General features: G+C 31.4%; 3 protein-coding genes and 1 long non-coding RNA gene across 9 annotated transcripts; 1 reads left to right on the top strand and 3 right to left on the bottom strand.

Annotated features, from left to right (window-relative positions):
- Positions 1-662: 662 nt before the first annotated feature.
- LOC145189721 (inactive peptidyl-prolyl cis-trans isomerase FKBP6-like) lies at positions 663-2,934 on the bottom strand. The gene has a single exon (XM_080066380.2). It carries the CDS (start codon positions 2,315-2,317, stop codon positions 893-895), a length of 1,425 nt encoding a protein of 474 aa, XP_079922506.2. The 5' UTR covers positions 2,318-2,934; the 3' UTR covers positions 663-892.
- A 742-nt stretch (positions 2,935-3,676) lies between these two features.
- On the bottom strand, positions 3,677-5,216 carry LOC145192016 (elongin-C-like). Its single transcript, XM_090079646.1, has 4 exons — positions 5,058-5,216; positions 4,730-4,868; positions 4,315-4,363; positions 3,677-4,083 (listed from the first exon to the last, which is right to left on the bottom strand). The coding sequence occupies exons 2-4, from the start codon at positions 4,857-4,859 to the stop codon at positions 3,942-3,944; spliced, it is 321 nt and encodes a 106-aa protein (XP_089935772.1). The 5' UTR covers positions 4,860-4,868; positions 5,058-5,216; the 3' UTR covers positions 3,677-3,941.
- Positions 5,217-6,476: 1,260 nt separating this feature from the next.
- Positions 6,477-15,060, top strand: LOC145182987 (LON peptidase N-terminal domain and RING finger protein 1-like). Of its 6 annotated transcripts, none has more exons than XM_090077367.1 (15): positions 6,477-6,570; positions 9,606-10,145; positions 10,230-10,351; positions 10,527-10,649; positions 10,922-11,090; positions 11,323-11,407; positions 11,501-11,615; positions 11,698-11,718; positions 11,821-11,921; positions 12,081-12,245; positions 12,533-12,629; positions 13,423-13,507; positions 14,111-14,187; positions 14,293-14,478; positions 14,707-15,060. In XM_090077367.1, the coding sequence occupies exons 2-15, from the start codon at positions 9,611-9,613 to the stop codon at positions 14,737-14,739; spliced, it is 1,914 nt and encodes a 637-aa protein (XP_089933493.1). In that variant the 5' UTR covers positions 6,477-6,570; positions 9,606-9,610; the 3' UTR covers positions 14,740-15,060. The 6 variants fall into 6 exon arrangements, with proteins under 6 accessions (XP_089933493.1, XP_089933491.1, XP_089933492.1 ...); XM_090077365.1 differs by having other exon boundaries at positions 6,500-6,570; positions 9,523-10,145; XM_090077366.1 differs by lacking the exon at positions 6,477-6,570 and adding an exon at positions 7,101-7,527 and having other exon boundaries at positions 9,523-10,145.
- LOC149891789 (uncharacterized) lies at positions 7,489-9,166 on the bottom strand. The gene is made up of 3 exons (XR_016449501.1): positions 8,900-9,166; positions 8,294-8,368; positions 7,489-8,160 (listed from the first exon to the last, which is right to left on the bottom strand). It is a non-coding gene; the product is annotated as an uncharacterized LOC149891789 (long non-coding RNA).
- Positions 15,061-24,091: the final 9,031 nt, after the last annotated feature.

A 24,091-nucleotide genomic window follows, 5' to 3' on the forward strand; every position in this document is an offset into this window, starting at 1 on the left:
AGTTGAAAAGATGTGCAGATTAGCATATCCCCTCGTGGATTCTCTCTATCATTCATCGTTCCTGCGAGACTGGCAGTTAACCAAACAGTGTATAAAAAAAATTGTATCATTTAAAGATTGATTCCTTTTATTAACGAACATTACAGCGATGGTAATTATGTATTTTGGGCTAACTCAGCCTCTTTACACTATGCGAGAAGTGTGGCCAATCACCTTGATGAGAAAAGCATTTTACTACAGAAGTTGATAATCCGGGTTGTTTTCCAGAATTAGGAACTATTGAGAATTCCCGGTCAATCCTTAAAGGCTACGTATATGAAAAAAATCTGGAAGCTGAAAGTGAAGATCAACTATGAAAAAGAATCCGATCTTGTTTAAGAAAAGCTCACAAAAATCCTGCACAACGCATGTGCGAACATGCTTACAGAAATGTTGACGCATACGCGTAATTGTGAGAAAACATGAGTCTTGTCCCGAAAGTAAAAACAAAGTATATTACCTACAATTCTGTACAATTTTTTTGTTCAGTAAACTTTTCTATATACTATTACTGCTTGTGTTTGTTTTGTGCCAAATATTTGTCACCGGGGAATAAATACCATCACTTTAAAACATATTTAGATTCAGTAAAGTTGAGAGAGTTCAACTAAAAATAAGAATTCTTTCTAACATCATTTCTTTTAATTAAGAAAGACTGACATATCTACAAGGTTGATACAACTCTTATAGTAACAAAGTCCTAACAATTGAATTATTAATGAAAGTTTTATACTGAAACAGTTATGCAGTTTTAAGATCAGTTTAAGAAAAAGTTAACAACAACAAACTTTTAAGCTGTAAAAGCGCAAAAACAATACTAAACTTTTAGATAAATAAGTTTAACAGGTAAGACTCAAGTTTCAGGTTGAGAAGTTTTTGTAACTCGAATAATTTTATCTTTTCCCTTGGAACTAAGAATTATATGAAGATCGAGTTCTTGGCAAGCTACTCTTATACTTTGCAATTCTTCTTCAGTTAGATTTTTTGGTAAAAACATCTCTGTTTCGTTATTCTCCTTGAATCCTTTTAAAGCCTCTCTCACAATATCAACCATTTGCTTAGTTTCTTTCACTCGTGATTTCTCTGAAATAATTTTAGGTTCGCTGTTAAGATTCAACATCTTTCTAGAAAGTTCCTCATTAATTTTCTTTGTCTTTTTCATTTCTTTATCTAACTCTGAAAGCTCTTGCATAATTTCTTTATTCCTGGGATCAAGTTTATGTGCTTTAAAAATCTGCTGCCTTGCTTCTTGATATTCACCTAAATGTCTTAGAGATTGAGCTAACCTATACAAAGCTTTAACATTTTTACTATCAATGTCTAAAACTTTTCGTGCATACTTACAGGCTCTTCCATATCGTACTTGCTTAATATCACACAAAGATATGTTTAAATAAAGCTTTAGAGCACATTTTTTCATTTCCTTTTCCTCATCCTCATTCTTTAAATTGGTGTTTTCTAAAAGACGCAATGCTTGACTGTACTGGCTTGCAGCTCTACTATATTGTTTGATTGTAAATGCTTCATTCCCTGTCAAACGAATAGTTTCAACAACTTTAACAATTTCATCAAATGGTGTTTTCTTCTGTTCTTCTTCTGAAAAATTTTGGAAAGCATCTGCAGCTGATTGGTCAACATAACTTATTAACTCTATTTCAAACAAAATTTCTGCATTACATGGAATGCGAGGTGGACAACCCATTTTTCCAAAAGCAACACTAGGTTTAAGTAAAAACCTAGAAATTTCCCCTTTTTTCATACTTGAAATTGCTAGTTGCCAGCCTTCAATACCTTCACCTGATCCTAACTTAAACTGATGCTGTCTACCTCGTAGACGACTGGAATCAAATGGCTCATCAGAGTATTCAATATAGCCATTATAATGGACTCTACAGAGAGAGTTTTGAGGAACTACTTGACCAGAACCATGTTTTATAATTTTTTTTAAAACTAATCCACTGCCTGTAATGTCTTCCATTCCTTTTTTTATTTTTTCAAAAGGTGTTGATTTCTCATCAGAAGAATCACAGCCATCATCAATGCACTCATAGTTAAGTTGCTTAAAAAGTTCCTCATTATCAAAATACTTTGAATCTTCTGCTCGGTCATCTGATTGCTCAACAGATGAGGGATCAACCTCAAACTCTGCTTCTTTACCAGCACAAAGTGCAGATATATCAATACCAGTTCCTTGAAGATCAACTGCAACATAGTCTGCTTGAGAACCTATGTTAGTCATTTCATCTAATTCAGGCATGTCAACAAAAGCTTCTGCCATTTTTACTATATAGCCAAGAAAACAAGGAATTAAATTAAGATAATGTAAGAGAATGTTTCATATACAAAACTTTCACATCGCTAATACTTAATGTAAAAATGATAATCATAAACATCAACCCAGTTTTACTGCATTAATTAGATCGTATATATTCACCAAAATTAGTGCGAAGTAAGTTTTAACAATGTCTATAAGAAAAAACTTGATTTTGATTAAATTTTTCTTTTTAAGCGTCTTTTTAAAAACATTACATAAAACTCACGTGCGGTGTAATCGTCTTTTTTTAAATTTAAGGTTGTTACAATTGACTCGGTTGTTGATAACACGAGTTATCAACAACCGAGTCAAACGTAGCAACCTAAAAAGAGATCGTAGTATCAGACGAAGCGTGTCGAAGCTCTTTAAGAATTACATTAAAATGATATTTTAAACGCATGCGTGCCCTCGGATTAGAATAGCGTAAATTTATTCCCAAATTATTTCACTTTATGATCATTATATTACTAGTAATAATTTTTTTTCTAATTAGGATAAGAAAGATATTTACCTTCATCGATAACAAGTGTTAGAGAGTAAGTTTGAACCACTGCGTTGTTACAGATTTGGTTACTTTTTCCGCATTAATGAAATTATCGATTGGTAAAATAAGTTATTATAGCTGCTACTAACTTCAGCACACTACCCCACCCACCCACCCCTCACCGCCACTTATTTTATTGCAAATTACGAGTTCCTTGTTTAAAATTTAATCCTATTTTTTTGAAGATTTTTCATTTTTGAGTATGACTACCACTACAAAAAAATTATTTGTGTGTTCAAAACATCAAGAAGTTTAAGTGTCCTGCCAAAGCTGTTTTGAAAGAGATTATGCAGCTTCTACATTTACAAGGTATTATTAGTTTATCATTATTTCTATTGCTAAAATGCATTTGTAGGTTGAGATTCAGAGTTCTAACGGAAAATCAGATGTTCACCTGAAAAGCTACACAGTGTTATCGCATAAGAAAAGTGCTGCTGGAGGGATTGTCCAACTGTTATTGGTGTTTAATTTTTTAAAAACGTTTTTAATACAATTAAGAGTTACTCATAGAAATTTATGTTTAAAATTAAACTACCTACAATGAAATGGAATGGGATCAACCTTGGTTCTTTTCTCCCAATCATGCACCATTCCTTTTATTACAGATTCCTGTGTAAGATTAATACATTTTCCCCTAAATTGGTATTAAGCCCCATAAAGTGGGTATTCACAGTCAAGTCTTATGAAATTCCTCATTCCTCTCCTAAATTAACTCTCTCCTAAAGTCCAGATTTTGGCTTAAAACACCTAACTCACTTTAACAGATTAAATTCACTATCTTAAATATCAACTACTTTTATCTTTTCTAGAATTAAAAAATTTGTTAGATCACACATTTCATTTTAGCATAATAATTAGCAGTAATCAACTGATTGAGCAAAAGAGGCAGCTGTATTTAAAATAAGAAACTCAAAACTAAGCATGCCAAGCACAAAATCCTAAAAAAAAATAATAACTTATAAATCTATTTACTAAACATTAACATTGTTATTTGTCTCCAGTGCACATTCCCAACCTTATAATGATTAAAAGCTCTTTTTTAAATCAGCAATCTAAGAAATTTGCTGCCATGAGAAGTTCAAGAGCAATATCTGGCTGAATGGGAAATTCAGGTATTTCTGTACTGCTGTTTGTATAGCGAACTTTATATGCAAAATAAGTACAAATCTTCTCTAGAACATGTGACCTGGGATAAAAAAAAAAAACACTTTATACTTATTGTATAAAAAGCTACGACAATAAATGGTTGATTAAGAGGATCAATAATGTTTAAACTTCAATTATACTTTTCATACTAATTATGTAATTTCTTATTTATTGTTTTGGTTCAAAATGAAAAACTAATTTTTATTTTTAAACAAAACTTTAAAAACATTTCTGTAAATCAAAATTAACTTTAGTGAGAAAAAGGACTTACGGAATTTCTCGAAATTGAACTTCATTAGTATCATTCTCTTCAAATAATGCTAAAAGAGATTTTAAAATATTTTGATACAACTTTCTTAAATTCTGAAGTGGTAAAAAAATGCTAAAAAAGATTTTTAAATATTTTGAGATAACTTTCTCAAACTCTGAAGTAGTAAAAAAAAAACTTGCCCAACCAATTTAATGTACCAATTTTTTCATTTACTTCTAACACTTCACAACTACTTTTAAAAAGTATAAAATTGTAAATCTAAATACCAATTCTAAACCTGTTAAATAACAGGTGTATATAAAGTACTTAAACTCTATTCATGAAGCTTTTTAATGAAGATGTTGCACCATCAGATGTGAACTCTATACTTAACTCACATTGTTATCAAATATTTTTTTGAAAAAATAGGGTTTACCTGGTCCACTAAGCATGGCTTTTATTGTTCCTGATGTTAAAGCATGTTCACGTTTTATAATATACTCATATCCATCGCTTGAAATAAGTTTCACATACATTGATTCTGGACCTTCACAACTTCCAGACATTTTAAACAACTAATAGTAGAAAAAAACCATAGGGACTTAATAAACTTACAAGCTAATTAAAGCGACAGTTAAAGAACGATTAAATATAGTATACAAACGTTATATGCAACAGTAAATAACTACTTCAACTGCCAAAAAAAGGTGATAAAATATAGGAAGAATTAAAAAAAATTGCAGTAGAATAAAAAGAAATTTTACTTAATGCTTTGGATGATTTTTGAAGAGTCTTACGTTTAATGCTAGATGCTTCAAAATTACATATACTAAAATTGTTTTTCGCTACTCTCTAATGACATTCTTTCTTGAGCTAAAAAAAACATCTGTTAACGCACAATTTTGAAACACTTTAAAGAAGCCATGCTGGTTTCATAACTTAATTTCTTTCATAATGAGATTATTAAATACCGAAGTTAAAAGTTGCATTAAACTTAAGGCGTTTTACTTTTTTTCAAATTAGATACAAGTTTTGTATTAATTTTAGATATATATTAAAGAAACAACAACAAAAAACAATATTAATAAACACAAACTCCTAAATGTTAACTTAAAACTGGTGGTTCGTCGAATCCTGCATAAACCATTATATACTTCAAAACCATTTAGAGAATTTTAAGTTAAAACATACTACGAAATTAACATTAAAATCTATGTAATTTATATTATAAATGAAATATGTGCCAATTGCTAAAAAAAAGGAATTGAAATTAAGTATAAAGATTGTGTCCGGGGTACCCTCCAATTTTGAAAGTTGTTGATTTTCTTATATAATTTATTTTAAGCACAAACTTTTGTTAAGTACCCTATCATTATTTATTAGTTTTTAATTCAATAAACGTTTCTACTTTCATTAAAATGGTTTTTTTTACTTAATCTTCCGTATGCATGTGGGTAATATCTCTATTATTCTCAAGTGCCCGGGGCTACCCACTACTCCCCTACATTCTTCAGAAGAAATTTAAAATTGCAGAAGAAGTAAGTTTTGGTTAAAATCTTAAATCTGGTTTAAAAAGGTTTTTTTCTCTTGTTGGAGCTGACGAAACCTTTTGAAGTGAGAATATTCTGTACCTAGAAAGTGCATATCATTTTGACACATTTGTGGAACACCATAAATGTGCTGTATCAATAAATAGAAACAGTTCATGCAAAATTTGGACTCACTGCAACATATATAAACGAGCTGAGATTTTTAAAATTTTAATGGAAGAGGAACTGGTGGCAAATATATTCGTGATAAAGACGAGACTGAATCAACGGCATTAAATTTCATATTTATGTTTACTTAACCAATCCGTTGTTTTTTGGATGTTATATCTTAAAAAAAACTATATAGCGTATGTCTATATTTATTTAAAAATAAAGAAATAATAGTTTCTGGAACTGTTTTTCTTTTTTAATTAATATTTCTTAACTCATTATTTTTACAGTCGTAAAGTTTTTTTAAATACTACATTTTTGCAGAGGTGTTTAAAGTAGAATTTGTTAAGATGCTAGGTTCTTTTAAGCGACCTAAACACACACGTTAACACCTCCCCACACACTCCCATCCCACCTCTACACACTCTCATCCCTCCCCCACACACCCCTACACACACCTACACACCCCTACACACTTAAACAAACCCGCGTTTTTTCGCTATGCACGCATTACTGGTGATCTAGTACTGCTCAGTGGTAATTGAGTGACGATGATTCGATGCACATTTAATTAGAGGTAAAACAATCAAGTTACGGTTTTCAAATTTGCATATTTTTTGTTCAACTTTAAAAGCCGTCAGTTTGGAGACGTTTCTTAAATTAAAAGAAAAAAATAATAAAACGGTTATGAAAACCTATATAAATAAATGTAAGGGTCTTTTGTTTATTCTGTATCTTTTGTATATTCTGTATTTCTGTAATGTTATTTTAGTGTATGCTTCAATTTTTTATCATTTAGAAATTAGAAGGGCAGAGATTTCTAGCATATACCAAACTAGTTATCACTTAACTTTACTTTAAAGTCTTTGAACCTAAACATAGGTAGCTTCTCATTAATTGGGATTTTTTCCAAATCTGAGAGGTAGAGTAGGAGTCTAGGAGAATAGATCGGAAGAGTATAATAGTACTAGTAGAGTCACATACTAGCTCACTTTAAAATATTGCTTATGGACTTTAAAGTAAAAGTCATTGAAACTGAACTAAAAGTCATTGAGTTTAAAACCTGCACGAAGTCATGCGACGTTCGTTTGTTTACTTTTAGTACGCAATCGTTTCGCTTACTCAAACTATTTCGAAAACAGTTATATTTTTGGAAGCAAATTTGAAAGCTGTTAGAAATTTTAATCAATTTTGTAACACGCCATTTTCGAATTAATGCAACTTTTTACGATTTTGATAACCGCGAAAATATTCTTTATTTGAAGTAATACGATTTTGAAAACCGTCTAACTAAATTTTATACAACTTTTAACGATTTCGAAAGATGTTCACACACGACTTTTAGCGGCGTCGAAGCTTTTTCTTCGAAACACATCGACCTCGATTGTTTTATCTCTAAATTTAATGGTGATTATTTCGTATGATCAATAACACGAAATTTGATTTAAATATGGCAGAAAACAAGAGCAAGAACTATATGAAAAATTGAATGAGAGAATATAGAAGTTTTAAAAAATTATTTAATGAGAAAGAGGTTAGTGTTAAAAATGATACCGAATCCGTTTTTTTGTGCCTTGTGTATCTAAGGGTATGGGTAATTTTAAACATTTTGAAGAAGATGAAGAAGAAGAATAAGATGATGAAAATGTCATTAGAAATCATTAATGAGCAAGGTTTACAGATAATCACTCAATAAGTACTCAATTAAAACTAACAACCGCAACTAAATCACTAGTGAACAGGTGTTAAATCAACGGTGATTATCACCACACAATTACTGGTGATCTTACAGATACACCAGTGAATAAGTACTCAATCGCTACTAACAATAAGTGTTGAATCACTAATAAATTACCAGTGACGCGCTCATGGGGTTATTACAGGGGAGGTGGGGAGGGAGGTAATAATAAAACAAACAAAAATCTTCTCTGAAACAATTTTTTCCTTGAAAACATTGCGGGGAGACATTTTACCCTAATGTGCTAACAACTATGTGTCGCGCTCGAAATTCTATAAAAACGCTGCTTATTTACAAAACGTGGTTTTTTATTTGGTTTTTTTTTCTATTAATAAAAAATAAACGAATACTTTTGTACAATATTACATCCTTTTATACCGAAAGAAGTAAATCGTGGGAGTTTTAACAAAGAGTAACTAACCACATTTTCTAAAAAAAAATGTTCCACAGAGTCAAATTTCCTATTAATAATAAACCACGTTCTCTTGTGGAAAAAATGTACACAGGATTACAAAATGTAGGTATAAATAAAAGATTTATATGAAAAAATTTTAAAAATTACTTAAATTGCTTTGCTTATTATCAAAAATTTGAATGAGTGCCAAGTTTCTTCATTTTAAAGACAATCTTTTGCAATCTAAAATAAATTGTGAAAGAGCTTCATTATCAAAAACCTCAGATTATGATAGAAAATGTGCAGATTACTACAAAAATGTTGGGAAAAGATTATGGCTCGTTGTGATTTGAAGATAATTTTTGAAGTGATTATTTCTGACAATGCACCAAGAATTTTATCGACAATGGTATCTCTCGAAAACTTAACATAAAATATGAAGTATACAATAATAATGTCAAGATAAAAATTTAACATAAACAATTCATATTAAAAGATTTAATTTTTTTAATTGCGATAGTTCTAGTGAAATCACTCCAAAGTTCGGTTTTAAAAAAAGTGGAATGAGCAATAAGAAAAAAGATAAAAACGTTACGTAACAAAACACAGATTCCATGTAAAAAATCACAAAAACTTTTTAACAAAGCATGTACAAGAGCACACCCGTGAGAGCAATGAAACAGAAACGGGGTCTAGGGAAAAAAAGCAAAGGCGGCAATTAGGTTTAGACATTGGGATAATATATTAATAGCGAAATTACTAGAATATGCCTACCTGGGGTGGGTAATTTGGTGGGTTACCTCAATTTCTTTACCAGATTGGGTCAGACCAGGGAAATACCAAACCCGTGGCTGAACAAATATTATGAGTCCAAAACCGCACCGTGAAAAACGAACCGGGCCGGTTATCAGTAATTTAGGATCTTATTGCCATCACTTTGTCTGGCTAACTAAAAAGATTTGCGACTTTACAATGAATGTTTGTTGTTTATACACTCTGTAAAAAACTTTTGATGCAACTGATGTTATTAAAAACTTTTATTTTTATATATTTTTTATGTTAAAAAATATAGAACGCGAATTGTTTCCAATAAACCAATTGAAACTTAGCTTAAAAATGTATTTGTTGAAAGCGAAAGTGTGAATACTTCGGGAAATTTTTGTTATGTTATCTAATTTTGTCGCTTGAGACAATGTTATATAACTATGTAGTAACTTATACAATCTAAACATATAGACTTAAGTAAACAGCAATCATTATGATCCTAATCATAAGGAAGTTAAGTACACAGTAGTAGCTCATAATTCTGTTGACTTTCCTAAGCTGAAATAATATCAAGTAAGGATATTTTTGTAAAATTTTATGTAATACCAGTATATTTTCATTTTTTTAACTAGGTCAGGTTATGTTACGAAATTGTTATGGGAGTTAGCATAGCTTGCAAAATAAATTTTCAGGCAATTTACTACATTTATTTCAGAATTAATGGATCAACTCCATTTAGCTAAAAACACTGCAATAGTATTTCAGGAGAAATATAATGTTTTAAAAAGAAGACTGTCACAACCAGAAGGATTTGGCACCAAGCAGTGGTATCAAAAATGTCTCGAGTTGCTTGCAAATATTATGAAAAATTTTCATGAAGAATTTCAGTCAGAGGTGTCTGAAAAGAAAAATTTCAGAGACCTTTTCTTGTGTGATGCCTGTGGAGAAATAATGTTTCAGCCTCTTGTTTTATCCTGTGGTCATACATACTGCAAGCACTGCTTAGTCAAGCGAGAAAGTGAAAATTACATAGAGCATTGTTATAAATGTGGAAATATTTCTGCCAAGCGAAAGTGGCATTTTTCAAAATCATCATTAAATATGCTAAAACAAAATGTTTGTTTGAACTCAATATTGGAATACTGTTTTAAAAAAGAGCTACAATCTATACAATTGCGATTGGAAGGAAATAAACTATTTTTGGAGAAAAACTATAAAGAAGCAGAAGAAAAGTATACTGATGCTTTGAACCTTTGTAAGTAAAATTTCTTACCTCAAAACACAACTTGTTAGAAATGATAATGAGACTAATTTTCTGAAGTATTACTACTTTATTTAGTTGATGGGAATTATATAGCATTATCAAATCTGTCCAATTTAAAGGCATTTCAGCATCAGTATGAAAATGCACTTGATGCCGCACAAAAAGCAATTATGGTTTCAAAGTTCTCTTGGAAAAAGGTCTATCACTAAAAATCTTTCCACTCTAAATCTTCATCGCCAAGAATTCAAAGAAAATTAAAAAATTAAAGTTTTTATTGTTTATTGCATATAATTGTATTAATAATGTTTTTGTATAACTTATAAATAATTCTTGAATTTTTTAATATATTTATACGTAAATAATTTTTATCAGGCATTTTATCGAGAAGGTGTGGCATATAAAGGGCTCGGAAAGAACTTTGAAGCTGCTGTTTCTTTTATCAAATATCTTTCGTTTGGGGATGAGAGTGCATCAGTTATTGATGTTTTGACAGAGGTAAGTGTTATAAATATGTGGACTGTCTACTGTAGTACATTTAATTTAAGAAGTCCTTTTTTTAGTTCTTTATGTTTTATTTTTTTAAGTTTTCAAATCAATTTTTTATGTTTTTTTGAAGTTTCTAGTAATTTAAAATACTTTCCAGAGGTCCCGATATGAATTAACCAATATGCTTCATTCTTTTTTAAAAACAGTTTTACTTTATATAGAGAAAATTTAGTTGTGTTCTAATTGTTTTTTTTTGTTAAAACATTTTTTTTATTTTTAAGACAGTTTTGGAACTTTTAAAAAATGATGTAAGTATTGATGTTGCAGATGATGTAGTTAAGTATCTGGAGCAAGTTCCACTTTTTGAATTAGAAGGACAAAAAAAGTTTGAACTGATCATTGCTCACTTACTGTATTATGGTATAAGTGTAAGCTACACCAGAGTTGAGAGTAAGTTGATAACTTTTTATAGATATATTAAAAGAGCTTTTAGAAATAAATAAAAAGAGTTTAGAAATTTTGTGAAAAATGTTCTCCCAATGTTAAAAATATTGATGATCAATATCTTTTCATGCATTTTAATCTTTATGCTTAAAGTTATTTATATGGATTTAAATCTTTTATAAATGTTTGTTTTAATTTGCTAATATTTAGTGAAGACTTTTTATAAAATTTTGAATAGAAGTGAAAGCTAAAGCAGATGAAGTTATGTCTGAAAATGTGGTTGAGAAGTTGAAAACAGATTTGAATTGTGTTCTCTGTTTTAGGTATAGTTACTACAATCTTATAATTAGGAATGACAAATGAATGTCAGTTTGCTAAAACATAGTAACACTTAGTTCTTTTAATTCTAATGGTAGACTGTTATACAAGCCTACATCAACACCGTGCGGTCACACATTTTGTTCATCTTGCCTTGAACGATCTCTTGACCACAATTACTATTGTGCTGTATGTAGAAGCTCAATTGCTGAGGTACAATTTTATCCCTTAAAGATAAAAACTGCTTGTCTGTAATCATTTTTGTATTGTTAATGATACTTATTTATTTTTTTAGCTCATAACAGTGCGACCTAAAGTAAGTTAGAGAATTACTTCTTGCCTCCATTTCTAAAATCAAGTAGTTTTATTTCAAAATTACTTCTATTGTTGTTTTACATAGTTATATGTCTTGTTTCAGCCTGTTGTGCTGGTACTGAATGAGATTATTCAAATCTATCTACCTCAAGAATTAGATGAAAGAATAAAACAAGACTTGGATGAAACGCCTGTTATTGAGAAGTCAGTCTAGCATCTTGTTATATAGTTCTAAATTAAACCATACTAATGTTGAGATAATCTCATTATTTTTCTGAAAGCGTTATCTCACAGTTTTATTACATTTTATTAAATGTGTTAAATTTATTTCTTACTATTAAAAAGTAACATTTATATTTACAGTGATGTGGATGTTAGCACAATCCCTGTGTTTGTTTGTTCATTTTCTCTCCCGACTATGAGTTGCCCATTGCACATATTTGAGCCTCGATATAAGTTGCTGTTAAGAAGAGTTATTGATTCTGGTACAAAAAAATTTGGCATGTGCAGCTATGACAGACACATTGGGTGAGCAGTCCAATGAGTGGATTAACTCAATTTTTTTATGCTGAATTAAATTTTATCAAAACATTTTAGGTAATGATATGATAGCCATTGTAATATTTATGGCTCATATATGAGTTTTCATTTGTGAACCGTAGATATTGCATTATGTCTAATTGCATAAATATGCATTTAAATGCATATAATAAAACATGATATCTTACAAATGCTTAAACTCTGTTAAGTAAAATTTCAAAAGTTTACTATACTTACTTTTGAGTATTATATATTTCTACTTGTTAATTTTTTAGATTTTCTGAATATGGTCTTATGTTAGAAATAACAGATTACAAGCTATTGACTGATGGGCGACTTTTTGTTGACACTATTGGAGGAGTACGGTTTAAGGTAATAATCTTTTATTGTAATAACTCAAGTATCAAGATAAAATATTATTGTACAATGGTGTTTATTGTTGTTTATTTAACAAATCAAATGTGGACAATTAAATAAGTTAAGAAATATCTGTCTCTTGGTATCAAGGCTTTGGATTACCATTTAAGTATCTATTAAAATTGTTTTGAAATTATATGCATGAAGAAAATAGTTATTTAAGTATGTTAAATGACAGCCAGAGCATGCACACCCTTAATATCTTTTTTGGATTAAAAAAATGTGCAGATTTCTGACACATTTTCATCTCTGGATTTTTTTATGATTAATCATGCAATTGCAACTATCTTCTGTGGTTTTATTACGATTTAATAGCTTGATAAAAATGGCCTTAAACTGGGCGTTTAAAAAAATATGACTTCTCTCATATTTTTTGACATTTATAATGTATAACAAATACAGAAAACAATTCATTGAACCCTAATGGTTTCAGCTTTTTCTTATTTTTACCTACTACTGTTTTAACTCTATATTCTTAAGTTCCTCAGGAATTCTAAATGTCTTTACATCATCCACATAGCTAGCATTGAGATCAATCCTTGATTAAAAGAAGATTTCTGAATTAGGTCATATATTCAAAATTTAGGAAGAGGTAGGCAGATAAATTTAACATTGTGAATTGCAAAAACTTCATAAGCATAATTCCTGTTTGTTAACTAATCTGAAAGTTATGTCTTTAAAAAAGTGTTTTTTTTTATTAAGTTTTCTTAATTAACTTTGAGTTTTAAAATTCATATTTGAATTAAAGGTGATTGAAAGATCTTCAACAGATGGATACTATACAGCAAAAGTGAAATGGATTAGAGACCAGCCCATACCCAGAGATAAACTCTGTGAGATGTTTTTTTTAAACTCATTTAGTGTTAATGGGCTTTTATTGCACCTGATAAGTTGTAAAATACCAATAATTCTGATTAATTTAAACTTCATCTAAGTTAACTTTACATTTAAATGTTTCAAATTGTTTTTTTACCTATATGACAATTTATTTTGTAAAAATGTTGTCATCTAGAGTCAGCAATTATCTTGGTAATTTTTTTTTTCTTTTCTTTTTTTTTTTTGTTTTGTTTCCAGTTTAAATAGGAAATAGTTTCACAACTGAATACAAATTTTATTGAAATTATTGTATTTAAAAGTTATTTGAAGCTGAGAACTGGGCCAATTCTACAGTCCAAAATGCATTATGTTTTACTAAATTTCATTATTTGATATTTATCCTTGTTGTAAAGTGTTGAATTTTATACAAAATCACAGCTGTCATAAACAAGAAATTCCTATATAAATGATGTCATATACAACATGAAAATGTTAAGAAATCCATTCCAATTTTTTATAATGCTTGACAGGCATTATTTTTGTGAGAAGCTTAATGTTTTCAAAGTCAATATCGAGTTTCAATGTTGATTTAAATATAGTAGCTACCTTCTCTTGTCTAGGTTTTTTGACTGATCTTCATAAGTCAACCTTTGATAAATCTCAATCATTTTGCATGCAAATGGGGCACACCTTGTTTGTAAGTTGTTAATATATTTTCAAAATCTCAAAAATTTTATATTCCTAAGAGCTAAAAAAATGTTTATCAATATTTCTAAAGGTTTTAACTTTTTCGTACGTTTAGACTCGCATTTGTAATCAGTTCGGTGAAATGCCTGATTTTAAAGAGGAGGAGTTACATTCAGAACACGGTCCAAAATGGCTTTGGTGGATGATGCGTGTGACGACAAATTCTGAAAGTGCGCAAGCTGCAATGCTGAGGATGGACAGCGTCGAAGAGCGTCTGAACTTTTTATCCAACTTGTTAAACGTAATAACTTAATGATATATTGTTTTTCTCACCAAAGAAAACTAAATTTGCGTAAAAAATACATTTTATATAAATATTTTTAGATATTTAAAGTTGTTTTCTTAAGTAAAAAGTATTCTCCGAATCTAATGAATTATTTCGTTAGAAATTTTTGTACAAAGTTTGTAAATTTTAACTCGATATAAACAAATACCTTTAAAATTAAACGCACAACTATACGTTTCATAGAAGAAAAATCGTTCGAGCGATAAAATTATATAAAGCGTTAAGGAAGCCTGGAATTTTGAACTTACTGGGATGTGCTAAAGTTCGATGCTTTTTTCTTTCTACGGGTAATTATTTTTAAATTAATTCTGAGTATGTAAACAATTCTTTTTGGATGTATGTAGTTGTTAAAAAGTAACGAGAAAAAATGTTTCTATTTTTATTTGTAGTAGTAGCAAAAAAAAAAAAAAAAAAACGGTTCCAGAGAGTGGTGTATGATTAAACAACTGTCAGTAGTTTAATGCTGACTGTGACTGTCTTAATGTTTTTCTGATTTATTTTTTTTTTGGTGAAAATAAGAAATATGTTAATAACGCCAATAATGATCTTTTTTTTTCTTCTTAAAACCCATTTCATTTCTAAAAAATCTTTTTAAAGTATTAAAAATCTGCAAACTTTTTGTGAAATATTTTGGTCTTTGAAATTATTTTCATTTTTTTTTAACTATTGCAAAAAAGTTTTTTATATTGGTTATCGAAAACATATTTATAATTATATTTATAATTGTTTTATGTACATATATATTATATTATACATTAAATAGACAGTCAATTATTAAATAAGAAGTTATGTACACTCTGTTGACCTTCTACTAGTTTTGTTACTTTATCGTTATAAGAGAAATTTTTAGGGAAAACATCTTAATGAGAATATATACGAGATAAAACTCAATAATATAACGCTATTGGATAAAAAACGAAAATTGGTTTTGACTTTAAGATACTTTCAAATAGTGCTAACTAACTGAAACTTGCTATTTACATTGAGACTCGTGAAATATCCTAATATAGATCGTAATAAAGAGTTGTAATATAACTAATATTGTACCAGAAGACTAGAATTAATTCTTTTTTGGTTAATTTTAAAGGATTCAATGATTTTTCTGCACCTCAGACTTATCAATAAAATGCTTGTTTTAATGTCACTCTTTAGGTTGGTACGGGTAAAACAGCTCAAAATGTAATTTGAAGGCATATGTTTAAGATATTTGGTACTATATACAATATTTTTGACACTGCATTTTCATTTTAAATCTTCATTCCTAAGATCTTGAAAATAAGTGCTATATATAGGGAAAAGGCGGTTCCAGGACATTGACCCCTTCCCATACTTCAGGATGCATAAAAAATGGTGAACACTTCATATCATGTTTTTGTACAAAAGCAATACTTAAGAGTCGTCTTTAAAAATCAAGAAGAAGTATGAAAATAATCATGTTATTTCTATACCAGTTCTTCAAGATGGCTGTTCTTCGCTTGGTTTATTGCCTTGTTTTGTAGTGTCCGATAGCCAAGGTGTGAATTCCGTCTTCTAAGATGAATCTTTTGTCGTCGTTAGCGCTGAGTGCGACTTTGTTGATTTCTTCGGTGTAGACATCGTGATGACGTGATCGGAAGACGTTCATGGTGGTGAGTTTTTCTGTCTTGTTCATTAAGCAGTCGTAGTAGTCTTGATGAGTGATGTGATTTTTAACAATGCACTTCTTAACACCTTTGCATTTTTTATGTTCTTGATTATCTATTTCTTCAGGGATGTAGTAAGAGTAGAGTTTGGGTCGAAGACCAACAAACTGCGTGATTTGCTTTCCACCGGTTTCATCTTTAAACTTGCCAATGATCTTTTTATTTTCGCCTACTTTGAATCCAGCGTTTTGAATGGCGGGATGATCTTTAGGAAAGTCGCTCGTGTCAAATTTTTCAAGTACGTCATCAGCAATGTCTTGATAAAAATCATCTGTTTTGATTTCGTAAATGAGCGAGTCAGTGTCGGTCATGAGTAGTTTTGCACGATCGTCGTATTTAGGCTTGATGTAGTCGTAATGATGCTCAAACATGAGTGTTTTGCTGATGTCAAGGATGCTCATTCCCAAGTAAACGGGTTTGTCGTAAGTGACTTGTGTTTTCTTCATATGAATTGCGATGAGTTTTTCATCAAAAATGTTGTACCGATCATATCGAGGGCTTTTGGATAATTTTAAGGCTTCTTTTTTAGTGGTGACCAGTTTAATATCGACATGCTTTAGAATATTTTCCATGGTTTTTCCAAAGACGGAGTTGTTCATGAGTTTAAAAAATTCTTTTTCAAAATCGTTTTTAGCCTCTTTTCTTTTATTGGTGTTGAGGTCAATGTATTTTTTCATGAAGGGTTCTTCTTCAAAGGTGATTCCTCGATGAATTTTGGTGATGACTAAATCCAATCGTTCATAGAGTTTTAGGTTTTCGTGATGAACGACGTATTTTTCTTTGTTGTTTAAATTGGGAACGAGTTTGTTTACTTTTCCAATGGTTAGTCTTTCAGGAGCCAAAGGGTAGTCGTTGTGTGAAGATGATCAGGATATCTTAAATCAACTTCCAAAATGCAAGGCATAGATTTCCAATTTAAAAGCTCTTCATCAATCATCCATTTGAATCCTCCAACGGGAAGAGGTTTGCTCATGGCCCATCCGTACAAATTGTTGGCATCTAAATACTGAATGAATTTCGATGGTTGTGAAGGATCATAGTTTTTCATGTATTTGTTATTGGCATTTCCTAGTCGGTTTGAGATCATGCAGATTCCACCGCGTATTCCTTTTTGGATCATATTGAGCATATCAATATCAGTAATCAAATCCAATTTAATTTTAGTTTCCTTTAACATGGCGTCCCAAGCCAAACCAGGAGAGGTGTAATACCAAAGAGGGTCTAGACCGTAATTTTCTATGCAAGTGTCTCTGAAATTTTCAAAGACATCAGCTAAAATGAGCACGTTTGAGATGTTGTACAGCTCGTGGTAATCTTTAAACGTTTTGCATCCAAATACATTCCAAACGTTTTGCGCATGTGCATAGTCTTCATCGCTGATGTGTTTATCGTCTAGTTTAGAGTAAAAGGCTTCTTTGGGTGGCAATTGTGTTTCAGAGAATTTTTTAATGGAGTCCACCCATTCGTAAGGGTAAACACCTTTTCTTAATAGCAAATCTCGTTTTGCTCCGCTGTGGAATGAATTTAAGTTTTTGCACATGATGTCTCCTTTTTTAGATCTTTTATGAGCGCAATCTTCACAATTGTCTTTACATTTGCATTTTTTACCTTTCTTAACCATACAGTCCTTTTTGCATGTTTTTGGATCTAATTTTGAGCACTCCTCACACAAATCTTTAACAAGGTTGTCAGTTAAATCTTTTAAAGGGCTTGACATGAACCTGTAGCTGTCAACGAACCGTAAATCTCTATACACTATTTTTGGTTTACCTTTCTTATTAATAGAATCTCTCACTTTGATGCTTTTTGAGAAGCTGATGTATTTTTCTTCGTTATTAGGTATACAAGTGATCTTTCCTTTTTTTCCACCTAATCTCTTGATGAACAAATGGCTGTCATAGCCAGACAAGTTATGAAAGACAACGGGAATAAATTTTGGAATTTTATAATCCAAGTTGCATTTCTTATGAGCAGCACCACGGTACTTTCCAGTCAAATGGCAGTGATCCCATACTTTATCACCGTTAAGATCTTTTTTGCAAATATGGCATTCGGTTGCAGATTCATAATCTTTCTTATCCTCATTAGTCTCTATTCTCTTATTTTTCCATTGTTCTTGCCGTGAATAACTATCGTCACAAATCTTTATAAAGTTAGCTTCAAGCATGGTAACAAATTTTTGAGCCACGTCGTCATCATCACTTTCTGCTGTATACGTTTCAAGCTTTCCCTTGCAAATGGTTTCGTCGTAGCATTTGATATAATAGACGATGGAGCTTGGAACATGTTTTTGACATTTTTTGGTGTACGACTCTTTAGAATTCGGTGTACAAGTGTTAAGAGGTTTGATGAAACTTTCAAAGTCTGCGTATACAACGTACGGAACCCTCATAGACTTGTTGTAGTTTTTAAACTGAACGATTGTCCCTTCTTTTGGAAGATCGATTCTCATAGGCGCGTTATGATAGCAGTATTCTCGATGAATTTGGAGCTTTTCTTCTTGGTCATAGCCGTGCATGCACCTTCTGCAAAAATATCTTTTATGTTGATGTTTTGATGCTGAAGAACGAGCAAACCGACTGAAATTTTTAATGAGGCAATAATGGCTGTTTTCTTCGTTTGAAATATACAACAAATCAACACAGTGCTTTCGATCATGAAATTTGGATATTTGCATAGGTTGAGGTTTATTCATTTCGTAGTGAAAAACGTTCACGCTGATGTCAGGATTATATTTCTCAAACTTTTCGACTTGAGTCACCTTTAAAGGAAACTCCATTCCTTCCCAATTCAACTCTTCTGATTTTAGAACCAACTCTTCATCAATTCGTTCGTTATGCGTATTTTTCATGTTAAGCGCTCTGGTGACGCACCACTTGAAACATTGATCGTCATCGTTTTTCATGTTGATGATGGCATTTTTGTCTTTTAGCTCTTTAGACAGCTCCATGTAGGAAGAACCCTTGAAAGGTTCATAATCAATAAAGTTAATGTCCATTCTTAAAATCTTCGACAAGACGCAATTGGATCCCATCTTGTTGTAATTAGCGCTTCGCTCCAAGATTTTTCTTCCATTTCGCTCACGACCGTTCTTACATCTGTACCCTCCAATATAATTTTCAAGTTGGATGAAAAGTTGGCCATCTGAGTAGTCTCTTCACCTGTTAAGATGCTTACGCGAGTCATTTCACAGATTAAAACAATTCTTACCTTTGTGTTTCTTTCTCCTGCTATGGTTTGAATGGCAGACTCTCTCACCAAATTAAAAAAGGATGCAAGGTCTTGATAATGAGAAGAAGGTGTGTAAGAAAATAGTCTAGCAGCACGCTCCGCTGAATGTTCAGTCATTTTAAACTTTACTGTAAATGGTTTTGACGCGGGATGTTTATACACTGTTTTTAATACAAGTGATTTGATAGACTTTATCTTTTTATCGATTTGTTTCACTGATTCGCTTACATTCTTCTTGACTACTTCAGGAACGTAAGGATCTATCCATTCTTTAATATCATTAAACTTATTTGCAACATATGACGTCACACTTTTTGCAACTGCCGTCAGACTTGAAAATAAACCAGGTCTTGGTGCTGGAACCGGTCTAGGTGTAATAACGCTTGTTGAATCGATAACCGGTGTGTTAAGAATAGAGGGTTCATCTCTTGTCACCCGATTTTGCAAGAGAGCAGAAGGTTCGAATGAAATCAAGTCGCTAGACCTTGGTCTTAGAGCAGGCACAGGTCTTTCAGAACCAACAACAAACCTTACTTTTGTCGGCTTTATTGAAACTTTTGTCGGTTTTACAGAAACTTTTACAGGTGGTTGAACAAACCTAACCACTGTAGGGCTATCATTAACAGGCAAAGGTCTCGCCTCAGTCTTTCGTCTACGAGGAGCAGGACCATACCCAATGATGGGTCTTGTGTTTTTTATTGCCTCAACAAGCTCTTCCTTGGTCATTCTGGTATAGCCTTTTATAGCTCTTTCTTTAGCATCCATTCTTAATGATGCCATTGATACTTTTCGATCTTTTAACAGTTTTACTTTCCATTTTTATTACGGAAAGATTTTTCTTTATGTCGCTTTCAATTTTTCGCTCTTTGGCGACAGTTTTAGCTTTTTGCTTTTTAGCATCAGTTTTATCACCCATTTTATTAAGGGAAAGAAAATTTTTTTCGATGCATTCAAGTTTTCGCTCTTTAGCAATTAATTCTGGTTTTGAAGAATAGATACTCATTTTTATTATACTAAGATTTTCTTTAAGTCAATTCAATTTTTTTAAATCTTGGCACACTTTCAGCATATTTTCTTCTTCGAAAAGTTTTTACCGTTTTTTTAACTCCCCGCGAAAAGAATTAAAAAATTATTTGGAAAGACGTGAATACATATTTTTAATCTCTCTAATATGTTCAGTGATTTTACGACAATTATTACGTCCGCTAGCATTTAGTTTCCAATTTGTTCCGATCAGGAATTTATTACGCAGATAAATGTCTTCTTTTATATTTCTGATCACTTCTTCAAAAGGTGCTACTTCAACCATTTCTTTGAAAATGATTCGATGTTCCTTTGGAAGTTTTCTTACGTTTTTTAGAAATTTAAGCAAACTTTTTGATTTAGCCGTATCAGAAGTTGACTCAAAGCTATCATCAAGGGCATTTAAAAGATCATCCTTTTGCATGCTTTCCATCTTTTTATTTATGCCAAGAATTTTATTTAAGTCAATTTTTTAACATGTTAAAAGTTAAAAAATCAATTTTGCTGCTTTTTACGTTTTTCAAGCTTTTCAGAATTTAAAAATTCAATCTTGATTCCATCATCCACCTTTCCATCTCGACGCTCTAAATATCTCCATCCACGTCCAGTCCCTGCCATCGCTTTGTAAAGAGACTTGTATTCAGTCACCTCACCCGTTTCAATGTTGGTTATTCTCACAGTGATGGGTTTTTTCTTAACAAAACTAAGCCATTCCCATTTTGGATCAACAGGTTTTTTTTCTTTTGGAGGAGGCTTTACTTTTTTTTCTTTTGCTCTTTCTAAAATCTCATCTTTACTGATCAAATTATTTTCAACCGCAAGCATCATCAACGTTATTAAATCATCTGCTGTTTTACTAACGCCGTTTTCATTCAACAAATTTTTAAAATACGATGTTGTATATCTCATTTTATTATACCAAGATTTTTTTTAAGTCAATTCAATTTTTTCTGAAAAGACATCTTAATAAACAGCAGTCATGTTGGTTCCGTCTGAAACAAATTTAAGCAGTTTGTCAGAAATCACCACTGCAAAAATAACGGTATTTGCAATAGTTGAAGTTCGAAATTTAAGGTTTACCACTAATTCAGCTGTTTCCGACGTCATTCTTTCTTTTTGCTTGCTGATATCCACAAAGAACAATGGATATAATTTTATATATTCAAGCAAGGTTAGCCCTGATTGACAAACAAGATCATTTGTGCCGTAATATTTTTCATCAAAAGAGAACGCATCTGAATAAGCCATAACCACTCTCTTTTCTCCAAAATTCAAGTCGTAATTGTAATTTGGATACTTTATTCCATTAACAGTCACGTAAAAATTGCTAACATCACAATGGTCGAATAGTGACGGATTAACATTTTGACTGGAATTTCTGTTTGTCTGAAGTCCGAACAAGATAAATCTTGGAATGCTTTTGTCAGTGACTCTTCCAAGCGACCAGGTAAATTCTGTTTGACCGGCTGGAATAAGCTGTCTTTCACATTTGTTTGATTTATAAGCCACTTGAATGGGGATTTTTTGAGCTATTAAATTCATGAAATCAGTCTTTTTCGAAATACCCAATTCAACGCGAGGCATATAAAGTCTGAATTTTTTAAGGTTGATCATTCCTGCACTAACGCTCTCCGCTCTATAAATTGCATCATCACATTCTTTCTTTGTAAAGGTGATGGTATGCCTAAACCCATAAACAACTTTAAACGGAATTTTAAACGAAAAAGCTCCAACGGATGTAGTGTCTGCAAACAAGTGGTCTCGTCTAACATTGAATCCTGAATTTCCAACAAGATTTGACGTATCCATATACCACATCTGTTTTAATCCATCAGCAAACTGAAATCCATAAGGATATTTCATCAATCCAAGTATGGTGGTGGCTGGACCTGGATACATCACTCTTTCCACTTGCTCTCCCGACAAGTCATAAGTCACATCATTAAACAAATACATCAAAGCGTTGTTCACCAGTGCAATGTTGTCTTTAGCATCATAAAAGGTTCCATCGCTCTTTTTCAACACTCCTTCAATAAGAATATAAGCCTCTGATGGTACTGTTTGAATCGATTGGCAGTCAATCTCAAAAGTAATCGTGCCTGAAGAATTTAAATCGAGATTGGTTGGAAGGTACTCAAAAAAATCAACTTTTTCAATACCAATATCATACTCTGGGTTCTCAGTAACTCTTAATCGCTCAGTACTTATCATTTTTTATATAATAAAAAAATTATTTAATTCATTTAAATGTCTCTCATTGCAAGTCATCGCAACAAAATGCTATCTTCATACTATTTTCATGCCCTGCCCCATTTTCACCAGGTCTTGGATTCGAATCGCGTTCTTTTTAGACATTTTCTTAATTTGAATAGATGAACCAGTCTTTAATTTCTTAATGGTCTTTTTACCTTTATCAATAGCTACATCTCTAGCAGTGGAAATGGCTGAAAGGGCTAACTCTGTCCCAGCAGATTTTGCAGCTGTAATCGCTTCTTGTCCAATTTTACTTGTAGCAGCATTTTTAAGCAAATTCACTGTTGCTTTTGACACACTTGACGCAGCTGCTCTTTTTATGAAATTTTTAATCATGTCTACAATACCACCTCCACCAACAACGTTCTTTTTCACATATCTTCTTTTGTTCACAATGAGCATTTTTTTTAAATAAAACAATTTTTTAAATAATTTTATCAATAGTCCTCATTAACGATTTATATTCCTCTTTATTAATCTCTCCTTGTCTCAACAGCTCATCGCAAATAGCAACAGCCACATTTCTTGACTCTTTATTCCCAACATGCCATGCAGCTACACTCAATTCAAACTTTTCCACCAACGCATTAGGATCGCCTGGAAGAATAATGACACCACGACCTTTTTTACCCTTTTCAATACGCATCATTTTTTCCCAAATAGGAGCAATAAGTTGCTGATACTTTGGTCTTCTTGATGATTTCGGTTTATGCGGTTGCGAATCAGATCTTATAGCATCACTATCCATTAAAATTTTTTCATAATTTTGCAAATCTTCATCGGTATAGCTCTTTGGTATTGTTAATTCAGTCATCAGTTCCCAAAGACCTTTTGTTCCTTCATACCTTTCACCACCAACAATAATATCATCTCCATCTATTTCAACCTCCATTTTTCCAATATACATTTTATCTCCAACTTTGTTCACTTCGAAAGGCCTTTTCTTTTTTTGATCGATTGACAGGCTTTTGATTATCTTTTCATTGCTCTTGATGATGGGTTTAAATAGCTTGCTCAAATCAGCTTGAAAATTTGTATCTGAAATGTTGTCGTTGATGCTGTTCTGATAAATTCTCTTTCTTCTGTCATTAATTTGTTTCACAATTTCATCCCTTTTATTCAGGTCTTGTATTTTAAAGAAAAACATCTTTTTAAAATACGTGGAAAAAAACATAAATTGGTTTTACGATTATGTTGATCCTTTTTAAAATACGTGGAAAAAAAACATAAATTGGTTTTTACGACTACGTTGATCCTTTTTTAAACAAATTGTTAAACATTTGAATCGCGTCTTCTCGACCTTTTTGGATCAAGTTTTCTTTAGTAACTTCATCTATTCCCTTTTTGGTTTTGGTTCGTATTTCCTCCATCAAGGATTT

Source organism: Hydra viridissima, unplaced genomic scaffold (assembly GCF_058129835.1).
Source record: "Hydra viridissima isolate aposymbiotic clone 2 unplaced genomic scaffold, HvirCarnegie_v1 scaffold_2, whole genome shotgun sequence".
Classification (NCBI taxonomy): domain Eukaryota; kingdom Metazoa; phylum Cnidaria; class Hydrozoa; order Anthoathecata; family Hydridae; genus Hydra; species Hydra viridissima.